Raw genomic sequence first — 19,800 nt, 5'->3', positions numbered from 1 at the left:
CTAACATCTGTGCCCACCTTCCTCTGCTTTATATGGGACACCGCCACAGCATGGCTTAACAAGTGGTGCGTCAGTGCGCGCCCGAGATCCGAACCTGTGAACCCTGGGGCCACCGCAGCGGAGCACGCGCACTTAACGGCTGTGCCACCAGGCCAGCCCAACGTTTTGATTTTTGATTGTAGCCCTCCTCATGGATATGAAGTGATATCTCGTCGTTTTGATTTACATTTCCCTCGTGACTAATTACGTTGAGCATCTCTTCATGTACTTGTTGGCTATTTGTATATCTTCTTTGGAGAAATGTCTGTTCAAGTCCTTTGCCCATGTTTTTATTCAGTGGTTTATCTTTTTGTTCTTGGATTGAAAAAGTTCATTATATATTATGAATATTAGACCCTTATCCAAAATATGATTTGCAAATAATTTCTCCCATTCTATGATGTCTTTTCATTTTCCTGATAGTGTCCTTTGATATAAAAAAAGTTATAATTTATCTATTTGCCTTTTTTTGCTTGTGCGTTTGGTGTTATACCTAAGAAACTATTGCCAAATCCAAGGTCATGAAGATTTACCCCTCTGTTTTCTTCTAAGAATTTCCTAGTTTTAGCTCTTCAGTTAGGTCTTGGATCCATTTTGAGTTAATTTTTTATATGGTTTAGAGAAAGTATCAACATCAGTCTTTGGCATGTTTATATCCTCGTGTCCCAGCACCTTTGTAGAAGAGACTGTTCTTTCTGCATTGAATTGTTTTGACACCCTTGTTGAAAATTATTTGACCGTAGATGTGTGAGTTTATGTACACCCAGTTCTGTTCCATTGATCTGTTTGCCTATCCATGTGCCAGCACCACACTGTCTTCATTACCGTGGCTTTATAGTAACTTTTGATATTAGTAAGTGTGAGTCCTATTTTGTTATTCTTTTTCGAGACTATTTTTTCTATTCAGGATCCCTTGCAATTCCGTATGAATTTTAGGGTCAACTTGTCCATTTCTGCAAAAATAGCTGTTGGAATTTTGATAGTGATTGTATTGAATCTGTGGATGGCTTTGGTTAGTATTGTCACCTTAACAATATTAAGTTTTCCAATAACATATCTTTCTGTTACTCATTGTTAATTTGATTCTGTTGTGATCAGAGAAGATACTTTGTATGATTTCATTGTTTTTCAATTTGTTCCGATTTGTTTTGTGGCCTCGCAAATGGTATATTCTGGAGCATGTTCCATGTGCGCTTGAAATGAATGTGTATTCTGTTGTTGGTGGAATATTTTATATGTCTGTTAGGTCTAGTTAGTTTATAGGATTGTTTAAGTCCTTTGTTTCCTTGTTGATTTTCAGACTAGTTGTTCTACCCATTATTGAAAGTAGGATGTTGAAGTTTGCAGCTGTTATGGTAAAACTCTCTATTTCTCCCTGCGATTCTGTCAGTTTTGAATTTATATATTTTAGAGCTGTGTTGTTAGGTACATATATATCTATAATTGTTATATCTTCTTGATGAATTGACTTTTTTATTAAATATCTTTCTTTGTGTCTTGTAACAATTTTTGTCTTAAAGTCTTTTTTGCCTGAAATGAGTATAGCTAGACTATCTCTCTTTTGGCTGCTATTCTCATGGAATATCTTTTTCCATCTGTTGACGTTCAATCTATTAGCATCTTTAAGTGTAAAGTGAGTCTCTTACAGATAGTATATAATTAGATTATTTTTTAATCCATTCTGCCAAAATCTGCCATTTAATTGGACAGATTCATCCATTTGCATGTAAGGTAATTTCTGATAAAGAAAGACATAACTCGTGCCATTTTTTATTTGTTTTTTACATGTCATATCAATTTTGTTCATTAGTTCCTCCATTATTATTGACTTTTGTATTAGATATTTTCTAGTGGACTATTTTGATTCACTTCTCATTTCTTTTTGCTTTTTAGTAATTTTTTTTTAGTAGTTATCCTGGGGATTACAATTAACGTTTTAATTTGTACCAACCTATTTTGATTTAATATCAACTTTGTTTCAATATTATACAAAAATTTTGCTCCTATATAGGTGCACCCCCCCTGCTTTGTATTGCTTTGTCACAAATTACATCTTTATACATTATGTGCCCATTAACATAGATTTATAATTATTGGTTTAGGCATTTATCTTTTAAATCATATATAAAAAATACAGGAGTTACAAGCCAAAAATAAATAACTGATTGTTATAGACGTTTATATTCACCTATGTATTTTCCTGTATCACTATTCTTTATTTCTTTGTACAGGTTTGAGGAATATCCATTGTCCTTTTCATTTCAGCCTGGGCGTCTCCCATCAGCATTTCTTCTAGGGTAGATGACCTAGTGATCTCTGTCTCTTTCACTTTAACCTATTTGGGGTTTGTTAAGCTTCTTGGTTGTGTACATTTGTATCTTTCATCAAATTTTAGGAAGTTTTTAGCCATTATTTCTTCAGATATTCTTTCTGCCTCATTCTCTTCTCTACCTAAGGAGATCCCATAATGTGTATGTTGGTATGTTGGATGGTATCCCATGGGTCTTTTAGGCTCTGCGCATATTTTTTCTTTTTATTGATGTTTTAATGGTTTCTAACATTGTGAAATTTTGGGTTGTACATTTTTGTTTGTCTATCACCACATATATGACTCCCTTCACCCCTTGTGCCCACCCCCCACCCCACTGCCCTGGTAACCACAGTCCAGTTTTCTCTGTCCATGTGTTGGTTTATATTCCACATATGAGTGAGATCATACAGTGTTTGTCTTTCTCTTTCTGGCTTATTTCACTTAACATAATACGCTCCAGGCCCATCCATGTTGTTGCAAATGGGACGATTTTGTCTTTTTTTATGGCCGAGTAGTATTCCATTGTATATATATACCACAATTTCTTAATCCAATCGTCAGTCGAGGGACACTTAGGTTGCTTCCACTTCTTGGCTATGGTGAATAATGCTGCAATGAACATAGGGGTGCATAAGCCTCTTTAGATTGTTGATTTCAGGTGCGTTGGATAGATTCCCAGTAGTGGGATGGCTGGATCATAGGGCATCTCTATTTTTAATTCTTTGAGGAATCTCCATACCGTTTTCCATAGAGGCTGCACCAATTTGCATTCCCACCAGCTGTGTATGAGGGTTCCTGTTTCTCCACATCCTCTCCAACATTTGTTGTTTTTTGTCTTGGTGATTATAGCCATTCTAACGGGCGTGAGGTGGTATCTTAGTGTTGTTTTGATTTGCATTTCCCTGATGATTAGTGATGTTGAGCATCTTTTCATGTGCCTATTGGCCATCTGTATATCTTCCTTGGAGAAGTGTCTGTTCATTTCCTCTGCCCATTTTTTGATCGGGTTGTTTGTTTTTTTGTTGTTCAATTGTGTGAGTTCTTTATATATTATGGAGATCAACCCCTTGTCAGATGTATGTTTTGCAAATATTCTCTCCCAGCTGGTTGGTTGTTTGTTCATCTTGATTCTGGTTTCATTTGTCTTATAAAAGCTCTTTAATCTGATAAAGTCCCACTTGTTTATTTTTTCTTTAGTTTCCCTAGTCTGGGTAGGCATGTCATCCGAAAAGATTCCTTTAAAACCAATGTCAAATAGTGTGTTGCCTATATTTTCTTCTATGAGTTTTATAGTTTCAGGTCTCACCTTCAGGTCTTTGATCCATTTTGAGTTAATTTTTGTGAATGGCGATAGCACATGGTCCACTTTCATTCTTTTGCATGTGGCTGTCCAGTTTTCCCAACACCATTTATTGAGGAGACTTTCCTTTCTCCATTGCATGTTCTTAGCACCTTTGTCGAAAATTAGCTATCCGTATATGTGTGGTTTTATTTCTGGGCTTTCAATTCTGTTCCATTGATCTGTGTGTCTGTTTTTGTACCAGTACCATGCTGCTTTGATTACTATTGCTTTGTAGTATGTTTTGAAGTTGGGAATTGTGATGCCTACTGCTTTGTTCTTTTTCTTTAGGATTTCTTTAGCTATTCGGGGTCTTTTGTTGCCCCATATAAATTTTAGTATTCTTTTTTCTATTTCTGTGAAGAATGTCATTGGGATTCTGATTGGGATTGCATTGAATCTGTAGATTACTTTAGGTAATATAGACATTTTAACTATGTTTATTCTTCCAATCCACGTGCATGGGATATCTTTCCATTTCTTTATGTCATCGTGGATTTCCCTCAATAATGTCTTGTAGTTCTCATTGTATAGGTCCTTCACCTCCTTGGTAAGATTTATTTCTAGGTATTTTATTCTTTTTGATGCAATTGTAAATGGTATTATCTTTTTGAGCTCTCTTTCTGTTAGTTCATTATTAGCATATAGAAATGCAACTGATTTTTGTAGATTGATTTTGTACCCTGCAACTTTGCTGTAGTTGTTGATTGTTTCTAACAGTTTTCCAACAGATTCTTTAGGGTTTTCTATATATACAATCATGTCATCTGCAAATAGTGAGAGTTTCACTTCTTCATTACCTATTTGGATTCCTTTATTCCTTTTTCTTGCCTAATTGCTCTGGCCAAAACCTCCAGTAGTATGTTGAACAGGAGTGGTGAGAGTGGGCAGCCCTGCCTCGTTCCTGTTCTCAGAGGAATGGCTTTCAGTCTTTCCCCGTCGAGTATGATGTTAGCTGTGGGTTTGTCATATATGGCCTTTATTATGTTGAGGTACTTTCCTTCTATTCCCATTTTATTGAGAGTTTTTATCATAAATGGATGTTGTATCTTGTCAAATGCCTTCTCTGCGTCTATTGAGACGATCATGTGGTTTTTATTCTTTGTTTTGTTGATGTGATGTATCACGTTGATTGATTTGCGGATGTTGAACCATCCCTGCGTCTCTGGTATAAATCCCACTTGATCATGGTGTATGATCTTTTTAATATATTGTTGTATTTGGTTTGCCAATATTTTGTTGAGGATTTTTGCATCAATGTTCATCAGCGATATTGGCCTGTAATTTTCTTTCTTTGTATTGTCTTTGTCTGGTTTTGGTATCAGGGTGATGTTGGCCTCATAGAATGATTCAGGAAGTGTTCCATCTTCCTCTATTTTTTGGAATAGTTTGAGGAGGATGGGTATTAAATCTTCTTTGAATGTTTGGTAAAATTCACTGGAGAAGCCATCTGGTCCTGGACTTTTATTTTTTGGGAGGTTTTTGATTACTATTTCAATCTCTTTACTTGTTATTGGTCTATTCAGATTCTCCATTTCTTCTTGGTTCAATTTTGGGAGGTTGTATAAGTCTAAGAATTTATCCATTTCTTCTAGATTGTCCAATTTGTTGGCATATAATTTCTCATAGTATTCTCTTATAATCCTCTGTATTTCCATGGTATCCGTTGTAATTTCTCCTCTTTCATTTCTAATTTTATTTACTTGAGCCTTTTCTCTTTTTTTCTTAGTAAGCCTGGCTAAGAGTTTGTCTATTTTGTTTATCTTCTCGAAGAACCAACTCTTTGTTTCATTAATCCTTTCTACTGTTTTTTTGGTCTCAATATCATTTATTTCTGCTCTGATTTTTATTATTTCTCTCCTTCTGCTGGCTTTGGGCTTTGTTTGTTCTTCTTTTTCTAGTTCTGTTAGGTGTAATTTAAGGTTGCCTATTAGGGCTTTTTCTTGTTTGTTAAGGTGGGCTTGTATCGCTATGAGTTTCCCTCTCAGGACCGCTTTTGCTGCATCCCATATGGTTTGATATGGCATGTTATCATTTTCGTTTGTTTCCAGATAGTTTTTGATTTCTCCTTTAATTTCATCAATGATCCATTGGTTGTTCAGTAGCATGTTGTTTAATCTCCACATTTTTGTCACTTTCCCAGTTTTTTTTTCCTGGTTCATTTCCAGTTTCATAGCCTTATGGTCTGAAAAGATGCTTGTTATGATTTCAATCTTCTTAAATTTATTGAGGCTTGCTTTGTTTCCCAACATATGGTCTATCCTAGAGAATGTTCCATGCGCGCTTGAGAAGAATGTGTAGTCAGCTGTTTTTGGGTGGAGTGCTCTGTATATGTCTACTAGGTCCATCTCGTCCAGTTTTTCATTTAAGTCTAATATTTCTTTATTAACTTTTTGTCTGGATGATCTATCCATTGCTGTAAGTGGGGTGTTAAGATCCCCTACTATTATTGTGGTGTTGTTGATTTCTCCTTTTAGGTTTGTTAATAGTTGTTTTATGTACATTGGTGCTCCTATGTTGGGTGCATATATATTTATAAGTGATATGTCTTCTTGATGGAGTGTCCCGTTTATCATTATATATTTCCCTTCTTTGTCTTTCTTAACCTGTTTTATCTTGAAGTCTACTTTGTCTGATATGAGTATGGCAACACCTGCTTTCTTTTGTTTGCCATTAGCTTGGAGTATTGTCTTCCATCCTTTCACTCTGAGCCTGTGCTTGTCTTTAGTGCTAAGATGTGTTTCCTGAAGGCAGCATATTGTTGGGTCTTGCTTTTTAATCCATCCTGCCACTCTGTATCTTTTGATTGGAGAGTTCAATCCATTTACATTTAGGGTAATTATTGAAATATGAGGGCTGAATGTTGCTGTTTTGTCACTTATTTTCTGGTTCTTTTGCATTTCCTTTGTTTCTTGTCCCATTTGTTTTGGACTGCCAATTCAGTTTGGTTGTTCTGTCTTATGACTCTTCTAGTTTTCTCTTTGTTTATTATATGTGGTTTTGCTTTGATTATTTGTTTAGTGGTTACCTTGAGGTTTGGGCAAAAAATCTTGGTATGAGATAGTCCATTATCTGATAGCCTCCTACTTCCTTATACTAAGTCACTTCAGTCACTTTCCTCTTCCCCTTCTAAGTTGCTCTTGTTGTACCTTATTCTATCTTGTGTTGTGGCTGTGTGTTTACAGTGATGAGGTTAAATTTATTTTTGGTGAATTTCATCCTTTGATCTTTGAGTTTACTATTTAAGTGGTTGCTAACCTATTCCGGTAAAGATCTACTATTTCTCTGATTTTGTCTACCTACTTTTCTCCTTCCTCCAAGCTTTGTGTTCCCTTTCTCTTCTTTTTTTCAGGCCTGAGGGCCTTCTTGAGTATTTCTTGTAGTGGGGGTCTCGTGGCCACGAACTCCCTTAGCTTTTGTTTATCTGGGAGAGTTACTATTTCTCCATCATATTTGAAGGATATTTTTGCTGGATAGAGTATTCTTGGCTGAAAGTTTTTGTCTTTTAGTATTTTGAATATATCATTCCAGTCTCTTCTAGCCTGAAAAGTTTCTGTTGAGAAATCCGCTGAGAGCCTGATGGGAGTTCCTTTGTACGTTATTTTTTGTTTTTGTCTAGCTGCCCTTAATATTGTTTCTTTGTCGTTGACCCTGGCTAGCCTTACCACTAGGTGTCGTGGTGAAGGCCTTTGTCTGTTAATATATATAGGTGTCCTGTTGGCTTCGCTTACTGGTATTTCCTGCTCCTTCCCCAGATTTGGGAAATTTTCAGCTATTATTTCCTTGTATAGGCTCTCTGTTCCTCTTTCCCTCTCCTCTCCCTCAGGAATACCTATAATTCTTATGTTACATTTTCTAATAGAGTCAGATATTTCTCGGAGTCTTTCTTCATTTCTTTTTAATCTTAGTTCTCTCTCTTCTTCCATCTGGAGTATATCTGTATTCCTATCCTGTAAAGTACTAATTCTTTCCTCCATATTGTCAGCTCTGTTCTTTAAAGATTCCAGATTCTCCTTTATCTCCTCCATTGTGTTCTTCATCTCCATCAGCACTGATTGGTTTTTCTTTATGATTTCAATCTCTTTTGTGAAGAAACTCCTAATCTCATTGAATTGTTTGTCTGTGTTGTCTCGTATTTGGTTGAGTGTTTTTATGATAGCTATTTTGAAATCTCTGTCATTTAGTTTATGGATTTCTGTGTCTTCGGGGTTGATTTCTGGGTGCTTGTCATTTTGTTTCTGGTCTGGTGATTTCATATATTTTTGCATTGTGGTTCCTGTGTTGGTTTTGATTTTCCTCATCCTGGAAGTCTCTGGTTGCAATTTCCACCTGCCGCCACTGTCTGGTGGTAAAGGGCTGTGTAGTCTAAGCCCCCTGTGCTCTGCCCCAGTTTTTCTGCTGCGATCCGCAGTTTTGTTTTTTTTTGTTTTTTTTCCCGCTGCGATCCACGGGTCCAGTCCAGTTTGTTCAGGTCTGCCTCGGATCGCTAGATCTGGTCTGGTCGAGCTGCAGACTCCGGGTTGCGGGGAGGGGGGGCCTCTCTCTTTTGCCCTCTGGGTCCCTGACGTGGGAGGCTTCTCGTTTGCCCCTCTTTCTCCGCTCTCTGGGGTGCTCAGATGTTGATGGTAGCCCTGTGGCTCCTCTGAGTCCTCTGTGTGGGAGTTTCCCACTGGCTGAGAGAGCCTGAAGAGCTACAGTTTCCCGCCGAGGGCCACCCCTCCCCCCTCTCTGGGAGCCGCGCGGACCGGGATCGCTGATCTGATGGGGAGGGAGCGGAGTTCTCCTTACCTCTCCCCACTTCCTCCGGGGGCCCAGCACGTTCCGCTCTCAGATGTGCGGCAGTGTGGATCCCTCCGCTCTAGGTTTTCACTGTCTGGGATTCCGTTGTTGGTCTGTGGCTGTTGCTTTTGTTGTATCTTGTGGGGGAAGAATTCACGGGAAAGCTCACTCCGCCATGATGCTGACGTCACTCTGCGCGCATATTTTTTTTAATTCTTTTTTTTTTCTATTCTTCAGTCTAGGTAATATAAATCGTCCTATCTTCATGGTCCTTGATTCTTTCTTCTGTCTGCTCAAATCTGATGATGAACTGCTCTTCTGGATTTTTCATTTAAGTTACTGTACTTTTCAACTCCAAAGCTCATGTAGTCTCTTTTTATAATTTCTATCTCTGTAACATGTTTTTCTATTTGATCAGAATTGGTTCTTATGATTTCCTTTAGTTCCTTCTTTATGGTTTCCTTTAGGTCTTTGAGCAGTTTTAAAATAGTTGATTTAAATTCTTTGTCTAGTAAGTCCAATGTTTAGGCTTCCTCAGGGACTGTTTCTAATTTTTTTTTTTCCTATAATGGGCAATGCATTTGTATTTTTGCCTGCCTCCTAATTTTTCTGTTGAAAAGTGGACATTTGGAATATTACAATATGGCAATTCTGGGATCAGATTTTTCCCCATCTCTGGGGTTTGTTGTTGTTCCTTGTTGTTGGTATGGTATGTATGTTTGGTGATATTCTGAACTAATTTTGTAATATTTGTGTTTGTCTTGTGTGGTCACTGAAGACTGTTATGTTAGCTTAATGGTTAGCTAGTGCTTTTTCAGAGATTTCCTTGCATGCCTGGAACAAAAAATAAAAAACTCCTGGTCTCTGCAGTTGGGCTCTGTGTGTATAAAGGGGCATGCCTTCAGAATCAGCTAGGAAGTTTACATCTCTGGCTAACCTTCACTTCCTGCTTGTGCAGAGCCTGAAGGTCAGCCAAAGCTGAGGGCTTAGTCCCTTCTCAGGTCTTTTCTGAGCATATGGCCGACCCTGGGTGTGCACATAGCTTTCTAGATTCAAAGGAATATGAGGGAGCTTTTCAAAAATTCCCCCAAACATCTCATTCCACACTTTTCCACCCAAGCGTTTTGGTTAGCCTTTGATTTTCTTCTTTTTTTGCTTCCATAGGCTGGTGGTGGCTAATATATTTTCCTTTAAATGTGTTCAGCACATGGCCACTGGGTAGCCAGCTCAGACCATGGAGAGTTTGAGATTAGGTAAAGACAAGCCCTTTGAGCCAAACCTTCAGAAAGGCCAAGACAAGCAACCACAGTTCTTTGAGAATAAGGTCCATCCTGCTCCCTTTCGTACTAGGAATGTGGGATGTTGTCTTCAAGGTCATGTCCAAAGTGGATTGAGGATGAGGCAAGGCTCAGTTAAAATGTCAGCTGGCTTTTTCCCAATTAAGTATTTTCCTGGTTGCTGTAACTTTTGATAAGTTTCCAGCATTCCAATAAAGTTGATTCTGATAGTTTTTGCCAGTTTATTCACAGTTTTTTTAAGGGGATGGACTTTTGGAGTTAAATGTTCCATGATTTTTACTGTCATCACTTCTCACAAGTCTTTCTTAAGCACTTCTATGTTCCTGGTCTGTGCTGGGTTTAGGAATACAGTGGTGAATGAGACAGACATGGTTCCCTCCCTCGTTGAGCATTCTGTCTGATGCCTTCTCTATGAACTGAATATCTGTCCCTGTATATTCTCCATGGTTGAAAGCTTTAGAGCTTCTGAAGTCTATATTTAAACTTGGGCATGGGCCGGCCCTGTGGCTTGGTGGTTAAGTGCGCGCACTGCAATGCTGGTGGCCCGGGTTCAGATCCCGGGTGCGCATCGAGGCACCACTTCTCCGTCCATCCTGAGGCCGAGTCCCACATACAGCAACTAGAAGGATGTGCAGCTATGACATACAACTATCTACTGGGGCTTTGGGGGGAAAAAATAAAATAAATAAAATCTTTAAACTTGGGCATGAACTTTGGCACTATTTATGGCCTGTCACCTGGATATTGAGTGAGGATGCTTGTATTTTTTTCTTTGAGTTACTATATTCATTAGAACTTGGTGTAATTGTTCCACTGCTCCAAAAGTCACACTCGCCCATCTTCAGAATTGCTGTCTTTGGTTTCATTGAGTTGCTTGTCATCTTCACGGTCCCTCACGACATATGTCTTTTTTCCGTGAATAGGGTATCATGTTGATAAACCCAGGCTCATTTCCCAGTTGGACCAAGAAGACAAAGTGATGACAAAGGAGAGAGGAATTCTCCCAGGCATCTGCCCAGGTGAGCACCAGGTAGATAGGAATCCTTGTGGGGAAGAGCTCTGGCCAGTAATTCAGGGCATGGGAGTATTACATAAGGATATGTCAATGAGGGAACTTTGTAAAATGACCTTTTTTCTGACAGAAAAGGCCAAGAACATTTGGTATGAGCTTCCTCGTGGAACTTGTTACTTTCCTTTTTAACTTTCTCTTGAACAGCTCATTCTTTACTTTGGACTCAGAGAGAGAACAAAAAGACACGTTTCTTTTCCTTTTTAAATTTAAGCTCACGGGGCCTGCCCCATGGCTTGGCGGTTAAGTGCACGCGCTCCGCTACTGGCGGTCCGGGTTCAGATCCCGGGCACGCACCGACGCACCGCTTGTCCGGCCATGCTGAGGCCACGTCCCACATACAGCAACTAGAAGGATGTGCAGCTATGACATACAACTGTCTACTGGGGCTTTGGGGGGAAAATAAATAAATAAATAAAATCTTTAAAAAAATAAATAAATAAAAATTTAAGCTCACATGAGCTCTTTGTCCAATTCTTTCCTACTTTGCATTCCTGATAATTCCTTCTTTGGTAAATCTCTGATCTGTCTTAATCCTTCCTAGAATCCTTTTTTAATACCTACGGTTTGCATACTCATATCCCTTTCATTGCAAACCTCAAAAACCTTATCCCTCAGAATCTGCCTTTACTCATGTGTGCCCTTTGCTATTTTTCTTCCTCCATCAACTTAAATTTCTTTTCAATTTGTTTCAGATTTGGAGACCATAGTTAAAGCCAAATGGTTAACTCCTAAGAAGCATGTTTTCAGGAAAGAACATTCTAATGGCGTAAAAGCGGTAAGACTAACATAGGTGATTTCTGGTTTTTCACAGTAGAATTCCATAAGTCAGAAAAGCCACAAAAAAAAACCAGGAGATTAATTAAAGGAAAGTATTATTTACCCGTGAGAAAATGATGTCTCTGGAGAGATACTGTAAAACTATTATGAATTTGGAGAAAAATGTAAACTAGCTCCAAACTTATTTGTTTACCAGGAGTTTCCACAAGTAAATATTTCCTTAATTGTGACTCAGATATTAACTGTTTAAAACATAAAGTTGTCTTAAATTTATCAGGACATTCTCTGAGAATATGATAAGCCTCTATCATTTTTGACTTCTAAGGGCTCAAACTGGGCAGAAGCCCGTATACGATCACTGAAAATAACCAGACCGTCAGTTATAATTAACAGAATCCATGGGAGAGAATTTGTGGGACATAGGACAGCATTGAATATTAAAAATATTATAAATTAAAGTTATTACTGATCTCTTAATCAACAGGGGAGAAGTCATCTTGGAGTGAAACTCAACGAGTGTAATCAGTGTTTTAAAGTCTTCAGCACCAAATCTAACCTTACTCAGCACAAGAGAATTCATACTGGAGAAAAACCCTATGATTGCAATCAATGTGGCAAATCCTTCAGCAGTAGATCTTACCTTACTATTCATAAGAGAATACATAATGGGGAGAAACCCTATGAATGCAGTGACTGTGGGAAAGCCTTCAATGATCCCTCATCCCTTAGACTGCATGTGAGAATTCACACTGGAGAAAAGCCCTATGAATGTAACCAGTGTTTTCACGTCTTCCGCACTAGTTGTAACCTCAAAAGCCACAAGAGAATTCATACAAGAGAGAATCACCATGAATGTAATCAGTGTGGGAAGGCCTTCAGCACAAGGTCATCCCTTACAGGGCACAATAGTATTCACACAGGGGAGAAACCTTATGAATGTCACGACTGTGGGAAGACCTTTAGAAAGAGCTCATATCTGACACAGCACATGAGAACTCATACTGGAGAAAAACCCTATGAGTGTAATCAGTGTGGAAAATCCTTCAGCAGTAGCTTTTCTCTTACTGTGCACAAGAGAATACATACAGGGGAGAAACCCTATGAATGCAGTAACTGTGGGAAAGCTTTTAATAATCTCTCAGCTGTTAAGAAACACGTAAGAACTCACACTGGAGAAAAACCGTATGAATGCAATCATTGTGGGAAATCGTTCACCACTAACTCTTACCTTTCTGTGCATAAAAGAATTCATAATAGGTGGATATGAATACAGCTGTGTCTGGTATTTTCGCCATAAGCATCCTTGCTGTAAACATATTTGCTATAAGCATTTTCTCTGCATAACTAATTGGCCATAAGGCAGTTTTGCCGTAAAAGATAAAATAAGTGGTTCAGAGTTTGGTTTCATTTTTGTCTTTTGGTAATTTTTGGTAATTTGGTAATGCTAAGTTTATATATAAGATATATATAGATATATATCTTACAAGAAGACAAATCAACAAGCAAACAAAAATATGCACAATGCTATGAATAGAAGCCTTGGAGGACAAATGCTTACCAATCCACAAAATAAAATCAGTTATTTGCACAGTATTGCCATGAATCTACTACACCATAATTTGTTCTCCTCATGTGGCATCGCACTTTCTTTTTTGCTAAAATTTCTTCCTTCCTTAAGAGAGGTATCAGTTTCCAAGTACTAGGATGCATATTTGTATTGCGTTGTGAAATGCAGTATTGTCACATTGCCATTCATAGACATTCCAGTGTTCTATAGGAAATGTAGGAGGGATGACTATGTTTACTGAAGGTTTTGCAAACTGATTATTTTCAGTATAGTGTGTAATCTGCCTTTACACTCTCTTATTTGTATCTTTACACTTAAATATTTGTCTTATTTGTCAACCAGTTATTTTATCTTTTATGGCAAAATTGCCTTATAGCCAATTAGTTACGCTGTGAAAATGCTTGTGGCAAAGATGTTTACAGTGAAGATGCTTATGGTGAAACTACCTAGAACCAAATACGATAACTGGAAAAGCACTTATTGGTATCTTAGCCCTCACAGCTTGTGGTAACTCACACTAGGTGTATGAGTTATCTGTTGCTGCATAACAGATTTCCCTCCAAAACATAGTGGCTTTAAACAACGTACATTTATTATCTCACAATTTCTGTAGGTCAGAAATTCAGAAATAGCTTAGCTATGTAGTTCTGGCTCAGGATCTCTCATGAGGTTTCAGTCAAGGTGTCAACTGGAGCTACAGTCATCTGAGTCATTGCTGAAGAGTCCACTCGCAAAATGACTTATGCATGGCTGGCAAGTTAGTGCTGGTTGTTTGGAGGGAACCTTCAGTTTCCTTACCATATGGGACTCTCCACAGGGCTAAGTATATTTATGGTGTAGCAGCAGGTTCCCCTCAAAACATTTGGTCTAAGGAAGAGCTAATGCAGAAGCCACATTATCTTTTATGACCTAGCCTCAGAAGGACATGTTATCACGTCTTCCATATTGTAGTGGTCACACAGGCCAATCCTGATACAGCGTGGGAAGAAACTATACAAGGTATGTATGCCCGGAGACAGAGATTGTTGGGAACCATCTGAGAAGCTTGCCATGAAATCAGTGAAGAAAGGCACACCCTCATCGTTTCAATCTATTTGATATGAAGTAGCATTCAGTAACACTCATGTTAATTCACTCTGGAGAGAAACCTCATGAGTGTGGTCTTCATGGTAAGCCTTCAGCTCAGACACAGCCCAATGCGCACAAAAGATTATGTATTGAGGAAAAGCCCAAGGAATGCAGTAGCTATAGAAAAGCCTTCAGTGATATCTCTAGGGAGTCACATGATAATTCACATTAAAGGGAAAACCTTATGAATATCATCAGAATGCAGAAGGCTTCAGAGACGCTCATCCCTTAGAACACACGTGAGAAATCACTACAGAGGAACACTCATATAAGGAATGTGGAAAACCCTACAGCACAAGCGTTCAAATTACTTAGCAAAAGATGGTGAGGTATTCTGAATGCAATTACTATGGGAATGCCTAGAACATTCTCTCAATTTTTAAGAGATGTGAGTATTCTGGAGAGAAGATCCCATTGAATGTCATCAGTATTGGAAAGCCTTTCATTTTTCCAGATTCTTTGTAAACAGCTCACTGCAAAGAAACTTGTGAATATAAAGAAAGAGGGGATGCCTTTAATGATACCCCTTACATTAGGAAAACTGTGAAATTCTCCCTTGATGCAAAACCTGTGAGTGTGTTAATTTTGGAAAATCTTTCAGTGATTCAGGTTTTTGTCGACTCATGAGAACTCACACTGAAGGGGAACCCTAGGAATGTGATCAGTTTGAGGATGCCTCAGCCTCAGCTCTTCACGGAGTGGCCACAAAATAATTTAAACTGGGAATGAAAAGTGTAGACATTATGAGTGTTGGATTATCTTTAATGGTGTCTAATCCTTAGGTTGGACCACTAGCTCATTAATTTTCAGTCTTTTTGTTTTAGTATAAACATTCATCAATAGCTATACCCCAAAATAAACCTTAATTATGTTTCATAGATTTGTATATAATATGTTTATTATCATTTACTCTTTAAAAATGTCAGTATACTGCATATTCAAAAAGGTATTTCTGAATCTCTCCTGAGTGATTTTAGTTTATCATCATGGAAATTAGGCTGTAGTTACTATATACTTCTAATTTAATGGCGTTTTTGTCAAGTATGTGGACCTTATGATGTTGATTCTTTTTTGTCTTTCCATCCTAGTATGGGAATTACTTTTAGCTTCTTTCCCAGTGTCCATGCTTCCTGACTTATTTACTGAAAGAAAAAAAAACATTGTGTTCAAATTGTTGATGAGCAGAATTGAAAATACTCAATCTACGAGGCTTCCCTGAAGCCCATAGAGGTGTTGTCCCACTCTACTGGCCATGAGAAGTAGGTAGAAGCCACTGGGGGGACATCATCTGGTTTGTTCACCTCACCTATTTCCTATTCCTCTCACATGTTCTTTCTCTTAAAAGTGGACTCAAAGCCTGGAGTTGGAAGAGCTATATTTTGATCATGATGACAAAAACCACAGTGAGGCAAAAAATCACAATGCTGTGTGCTCCCCAAAAGCCTCTGATTGGCTGTGTCAGCTCCGGACGGCTTATTCCTAGACTCCTCCATACATGATTAAAGGGAACCTCTAACTGGTTGAAGCCAAAGTGATTTTTTTTGTTTGTTTTTGAGGTGGCATTCTGTTAATGTCTAGCTGAATCCAGTATCTAACTGGTAAACTTATTCATTGGTCAAATTTTATAAATGTTCCATGTTTCTTTGAAAACAATGTGTATTCTCTAATGTTTGGTTATAGAGTCTATGCCCATTAACTCAAGCAAGTTGTGTTTTTGGATATAGTATGTACATTAAGATTTTTTTCCTCAAACTTAGTGATGGATGTGTATTAAAGTCTTCCACTACAGTTATGGATTAACAAATTCTTTTCTGTAATTCCTTCATATTTTCTGTATATATTTGCATGTAACGTAACTAAGTACATACAGGATTAGATATTTTCTTATGAATTGTTCCTTTTATGTAGGGGCCATGTTTTTTCATAGCAAAGTATTTCAATACATTAATAAATGACCAAACATAAAGCCTTTCTCATAGACCAGGCAGTCTTCTAAATGCCTTTTGAGTATTAGCTTACCGAGTACTCAATATAAGTTTAAGTGTGTACTATTATTATCCCCATTTTACAAATGAGAAAACTGGCATGGTACACTTATGTTACTCACCCAAGCTACTGACTAGTAAATAGTAGAGCCCAGATTGGAACCAGACAGTCAGCATTCTTCACCACCAGCCTATTTGTCGAGTATTTTGTATATGCCAAGCACTCTTTGAGACACTGGTGTCTATAGCAATGAATGAAACTCCAGTTTTGCAATGTTCTAAAGCACTTATGTTCCAATAGAGGAGGGACAGATTATAGAAAACTCAAGAAAATATGTTGTAAGTGTCATGCAGAAAACGTAAGCATTCTAAGATAGTTAAGGTGGATTGAGATTTGCTATTTTATATAGAATAGGAAGGGGAAGCCTCTTAGTTAAGGGGCACTTGAATGGAGACTTTAATGAGTTGGGACAGTGAGTTGTATGAATTTGTGTGGCACGAACAGTCTTGGCATGCAAAGGCCCACAACACAGAGGCCAGTGTGACTGGAGTAGATCATGTCGGGGACCAGGTGGGAGTGGAAGAAGGTGATGTGGTCAGAGACTTGGTGGGTCCTGATCTGGTTGGGTTTTATGGCTCACTATTAGGACTTCTGCTTATCCTTTCAGTGACTCAGCATATCAGTCAGAGTCCCAGCAGGAAACAGTGGACACACTGAGACGAGGATTATTCTAGTAGAGTTTTCATAAAGGGGCTACTCAGAGTTGTGGACAGAATGTAGGAAAACCACAAAGGTGGTTGGTACACAGCTGCTAAGGGCAGGTCTCTATTAGCACACATAAGCCTGAAGGGGCAAAAAGAGGGAACGATTATTGAAGTCCATAGACAAGAGAGGAGGAAATTGCACTCCAGGAGCTGAGAGGAGGTCAGGGCTAGTATCCCTCTCCAGGTTCTCCTGCAAGAGACAGCCAAGACCAGAAGCCATTCTCTTTCATCCTTCTGATTTCGTGTCTAGGCTCCCCATTGACCAGCTCAGCCAAAAGCCATCAGGCAAGGAAGGCCCATTGATGTAGTTCACTTTGACTGACCTTCCTGGGTGCACCGAGAGAAAAGATGGGTACATTTGGGCAAATGGAAGATATACAGAACTGATCATCCCTTTTGTGTCTGAGAATCTACTCTTGTCAATCACTTGGGTGGAAAGTTTGTATCCCTGCCCAACAATTCCATCAGCTACTGTACTGTCCTGGGTGCAATCAAAGCATCGATACTCCCTCATGTAGTCTAAGATAGTTTCCTCCACAAGAGTTCTTCATGTAAGATGGGTTATGGGGTTCTTAGGAGGAAGGTGCCAGAACCAGAAGCTAAAGGTCCTGGTTCCCAGAGGTGGACACTTCTACCAGGAGACAAAGTCAGAGTCCCATTGAACTTTGTGACTGCTTATGAGGCCAGCACAAGGAAAGAAATCACTGTGGCTTCTGGCGTGGGTAATTCATCCAAAAGACATGGGGTTTCTGTTATAAAGCTAGGGCAGAGAAGACATTTGACATTCGGGTAATCCACTGGGATGTCTTTTGATATTCTTTCCTCAATTTTGTTGATAATTAAGTGTAACAGCTATATGCTGGGAAGGGCATAGTGACAAGGTGTTCAGACTCCTCATAGATGAGCATCTGGATCATCCCTCCAGGTAAGCCACCTGGACCGGCAGAGGTGCTAGTCAATGCTGAGGGGAATCTAAATGGGACAGTAGGAGGAGTGGGATGGTAAGTATCAATTGCAGCACCAACAAAAGCTGAAGCCAAGAGATGTCTATTCTTTGTCCCACTGATCTTCCTCTTGTAAGTTTCCCCAGTCAACATGATCAACCAGGATCCTGTGTGCACTGACATTAAGAAGCAAGTGCATCTGAGTGGCATAAGTGGTGGACCATAATGGAGACAGTGGTCTATTTCCCAGATTCCTCTTTCAGCACTAAGTCACTCACTCTTGTAGCTGCCAAAAGTGTTCTAAGGGCTCATACTGCCATCTTCTCTGGAAATTTCCTTGGGCCAAAGGAAAGCACAACACCTAAGATTATGGAAATTCCCCAGTGGCACCCCACTTCCAATGATTGGGTCCTGGGGGTGGGGATACAAAGGCCAAATTCATTTGCCTCAATTTGAGACATCCCTGAAGGGCCACCACAGCTCCAAAGCTCCCCAGGGAATCACCTGTTGTCTCCATTTTTAACTTATCACAGTTCAATCTCTTATTCTGCCCAATCTCAGTTCTCTTCTTTAGAGATGGTTGCATCAAGTAAGTGACTAACTTTTTGTGCCAAAGTTTCTTCATCTGTAAAATGGGAGCAATGTGAGTGCCTACTTCATAGACTTGTATTAAGGATTCACTTAGGTAACATATCTGAAGCACTTATGAGACCTCCAGTATATAGGAAACATTATGTATTTCACCTTTATTATGAATTGGTTTAAATTCATTGTAGGATTATACTGAGCAAAATAAGCCACACACACACAGAAAGAGTAAGTATTATATGATTCTCTTTGTATGAATTTCAAGAACAGGCAAAAAATAATCTATGATAGGAAGAGAAATCAGAACACTAGTTGCATCTAAGGTCCAGTTGTGGGAAAGGGGTGAGACAGGAGCAGGGATGGACTGAGAAGGGATGTGTAGGAACGTTATGGGATGAGGAGAATGTTCTATATCTTGATGGAGTATAGGTTACATAAGGTGTACGCGTTTGTCAAACATATTGAACTCTACATTTAAGATCTATCTGTACATTGCACTGCATATAACTTATACCTCAACTTAAGACTCATTTTGCTAAGTGAAAGAAAGCAGAGACCAAAGGCCTTTTATTGTATGATTCCATTGTATGGTATTTGGGAAAAGGAAAAGCTGTAGGGAAGGACAATGAATCAATGGGTTCTGGGGCAAGGAGTAAGAGAGGGATGACTACAAAGGAGCAACACAAAGGAATTTGGGAGTAATGGATTTGTCCTATCATGACTGTTCATGTGTGTATCATGTTCAGTCATGACTGTGTTGATGGATACACAACTCTATGCATTTGCCAAGACCCGTAGAACTGTACACCACAGACTATTACTGTAGGTTAAAAATAAAATAATCCACCAGGTAGCAGAGGGAACATAAAATGGAATACAAGCTATAACAAATGAACTTGACTATTATAAATGAATAACATAACCACAATGAAGGGAGTGAGAAGAGAACCAAATTTACTTTGGAAAACTGTGTTTTGACCAGAGAATGTAAGGCTGGATACAAAAAGAACTGTCCAGAAATCCTGTACTCTTGTTTATATATTTGTATCTCAAAAGGTTATGGGTTAGCAATTCTGAAGTTAGTTCATGTATATTCTAGGGTTGAACAGCAAAGCAAATGTATTGTAGATCATGAGAGCCAGTTTCTCCCTGTGAAAAAAGGTGTTACAAACAAGGAAAGAGAAGGCTAGAATGAACACTGGGTGCTG

The 19,800-nt window shown here is 38.7% G+C and overlaps 1 protein-coding gene and 1 pseudogene across 5 annotated transcripts in view; one reads left to right on the top strand and one right to left on the bottom strand.

Annotated features, from left to right (window-relative positions):
- The window catches only part of LOC131394485 (zinc finger protein 558), a 141,499-nt gene extending 126,929 nt beyond the window's left edge, over positions 1-14,570 (top strand). For 4 of the 5 annotated variants that reach the window (XM_058525853.1, XM_058525856.1, XM_058525855.1 and 1 more), the window contains 3 exons: positions 10,690-10,785; positions 11,531-11,613; positions 12,100-13,091. In XM_058525853.1, the coding sequence (XP_058381836.1) occupies positions 10,690-10,785; positions 11,531-11,613; positions 12,100-12,882 (962 nt within the window). In that variant the 3' untranslated portion in view covers positions 12,883-13,091. Of the gene's footprint in view, positions 1-10,689; positions 10,786-11,530; positions 11,614-12,099; positions 13,092-14,144 lie in introns of those variants that run through there. The other variant, XM_058525858.1, reaches the window with a different exon arrangement.
- The window catches only part of LOC131394240 (adhesion G protein-coupled receptor E1-like), a 737,363-nt pseudogene that overhangs the window by 92,050 nt on the left and 625,513 nt on the right, over positions 1-19,800 (bottom strand).

Source organism: Diceros bicornis, chromosome 30 (genome assembly GCF_020826845.1).
Source record: "Diceros bicornis minor isolate mBicDic1 chromosome 30, mDicBic1.mat.cur, whole genome shotgun sequence".
NCBI classification, from domain to species: Eukaryota; Metazoa; Chordata; class Mammalia; order Perissodactyla; family Rhinocerotidae; genus Diceros; species Diceros bicornis.
The sequence above is the reverse complement of the archived record's forward strand: the minus strand, read 5'-3'. Positions and strand labels throughout refer to the sequence as shown.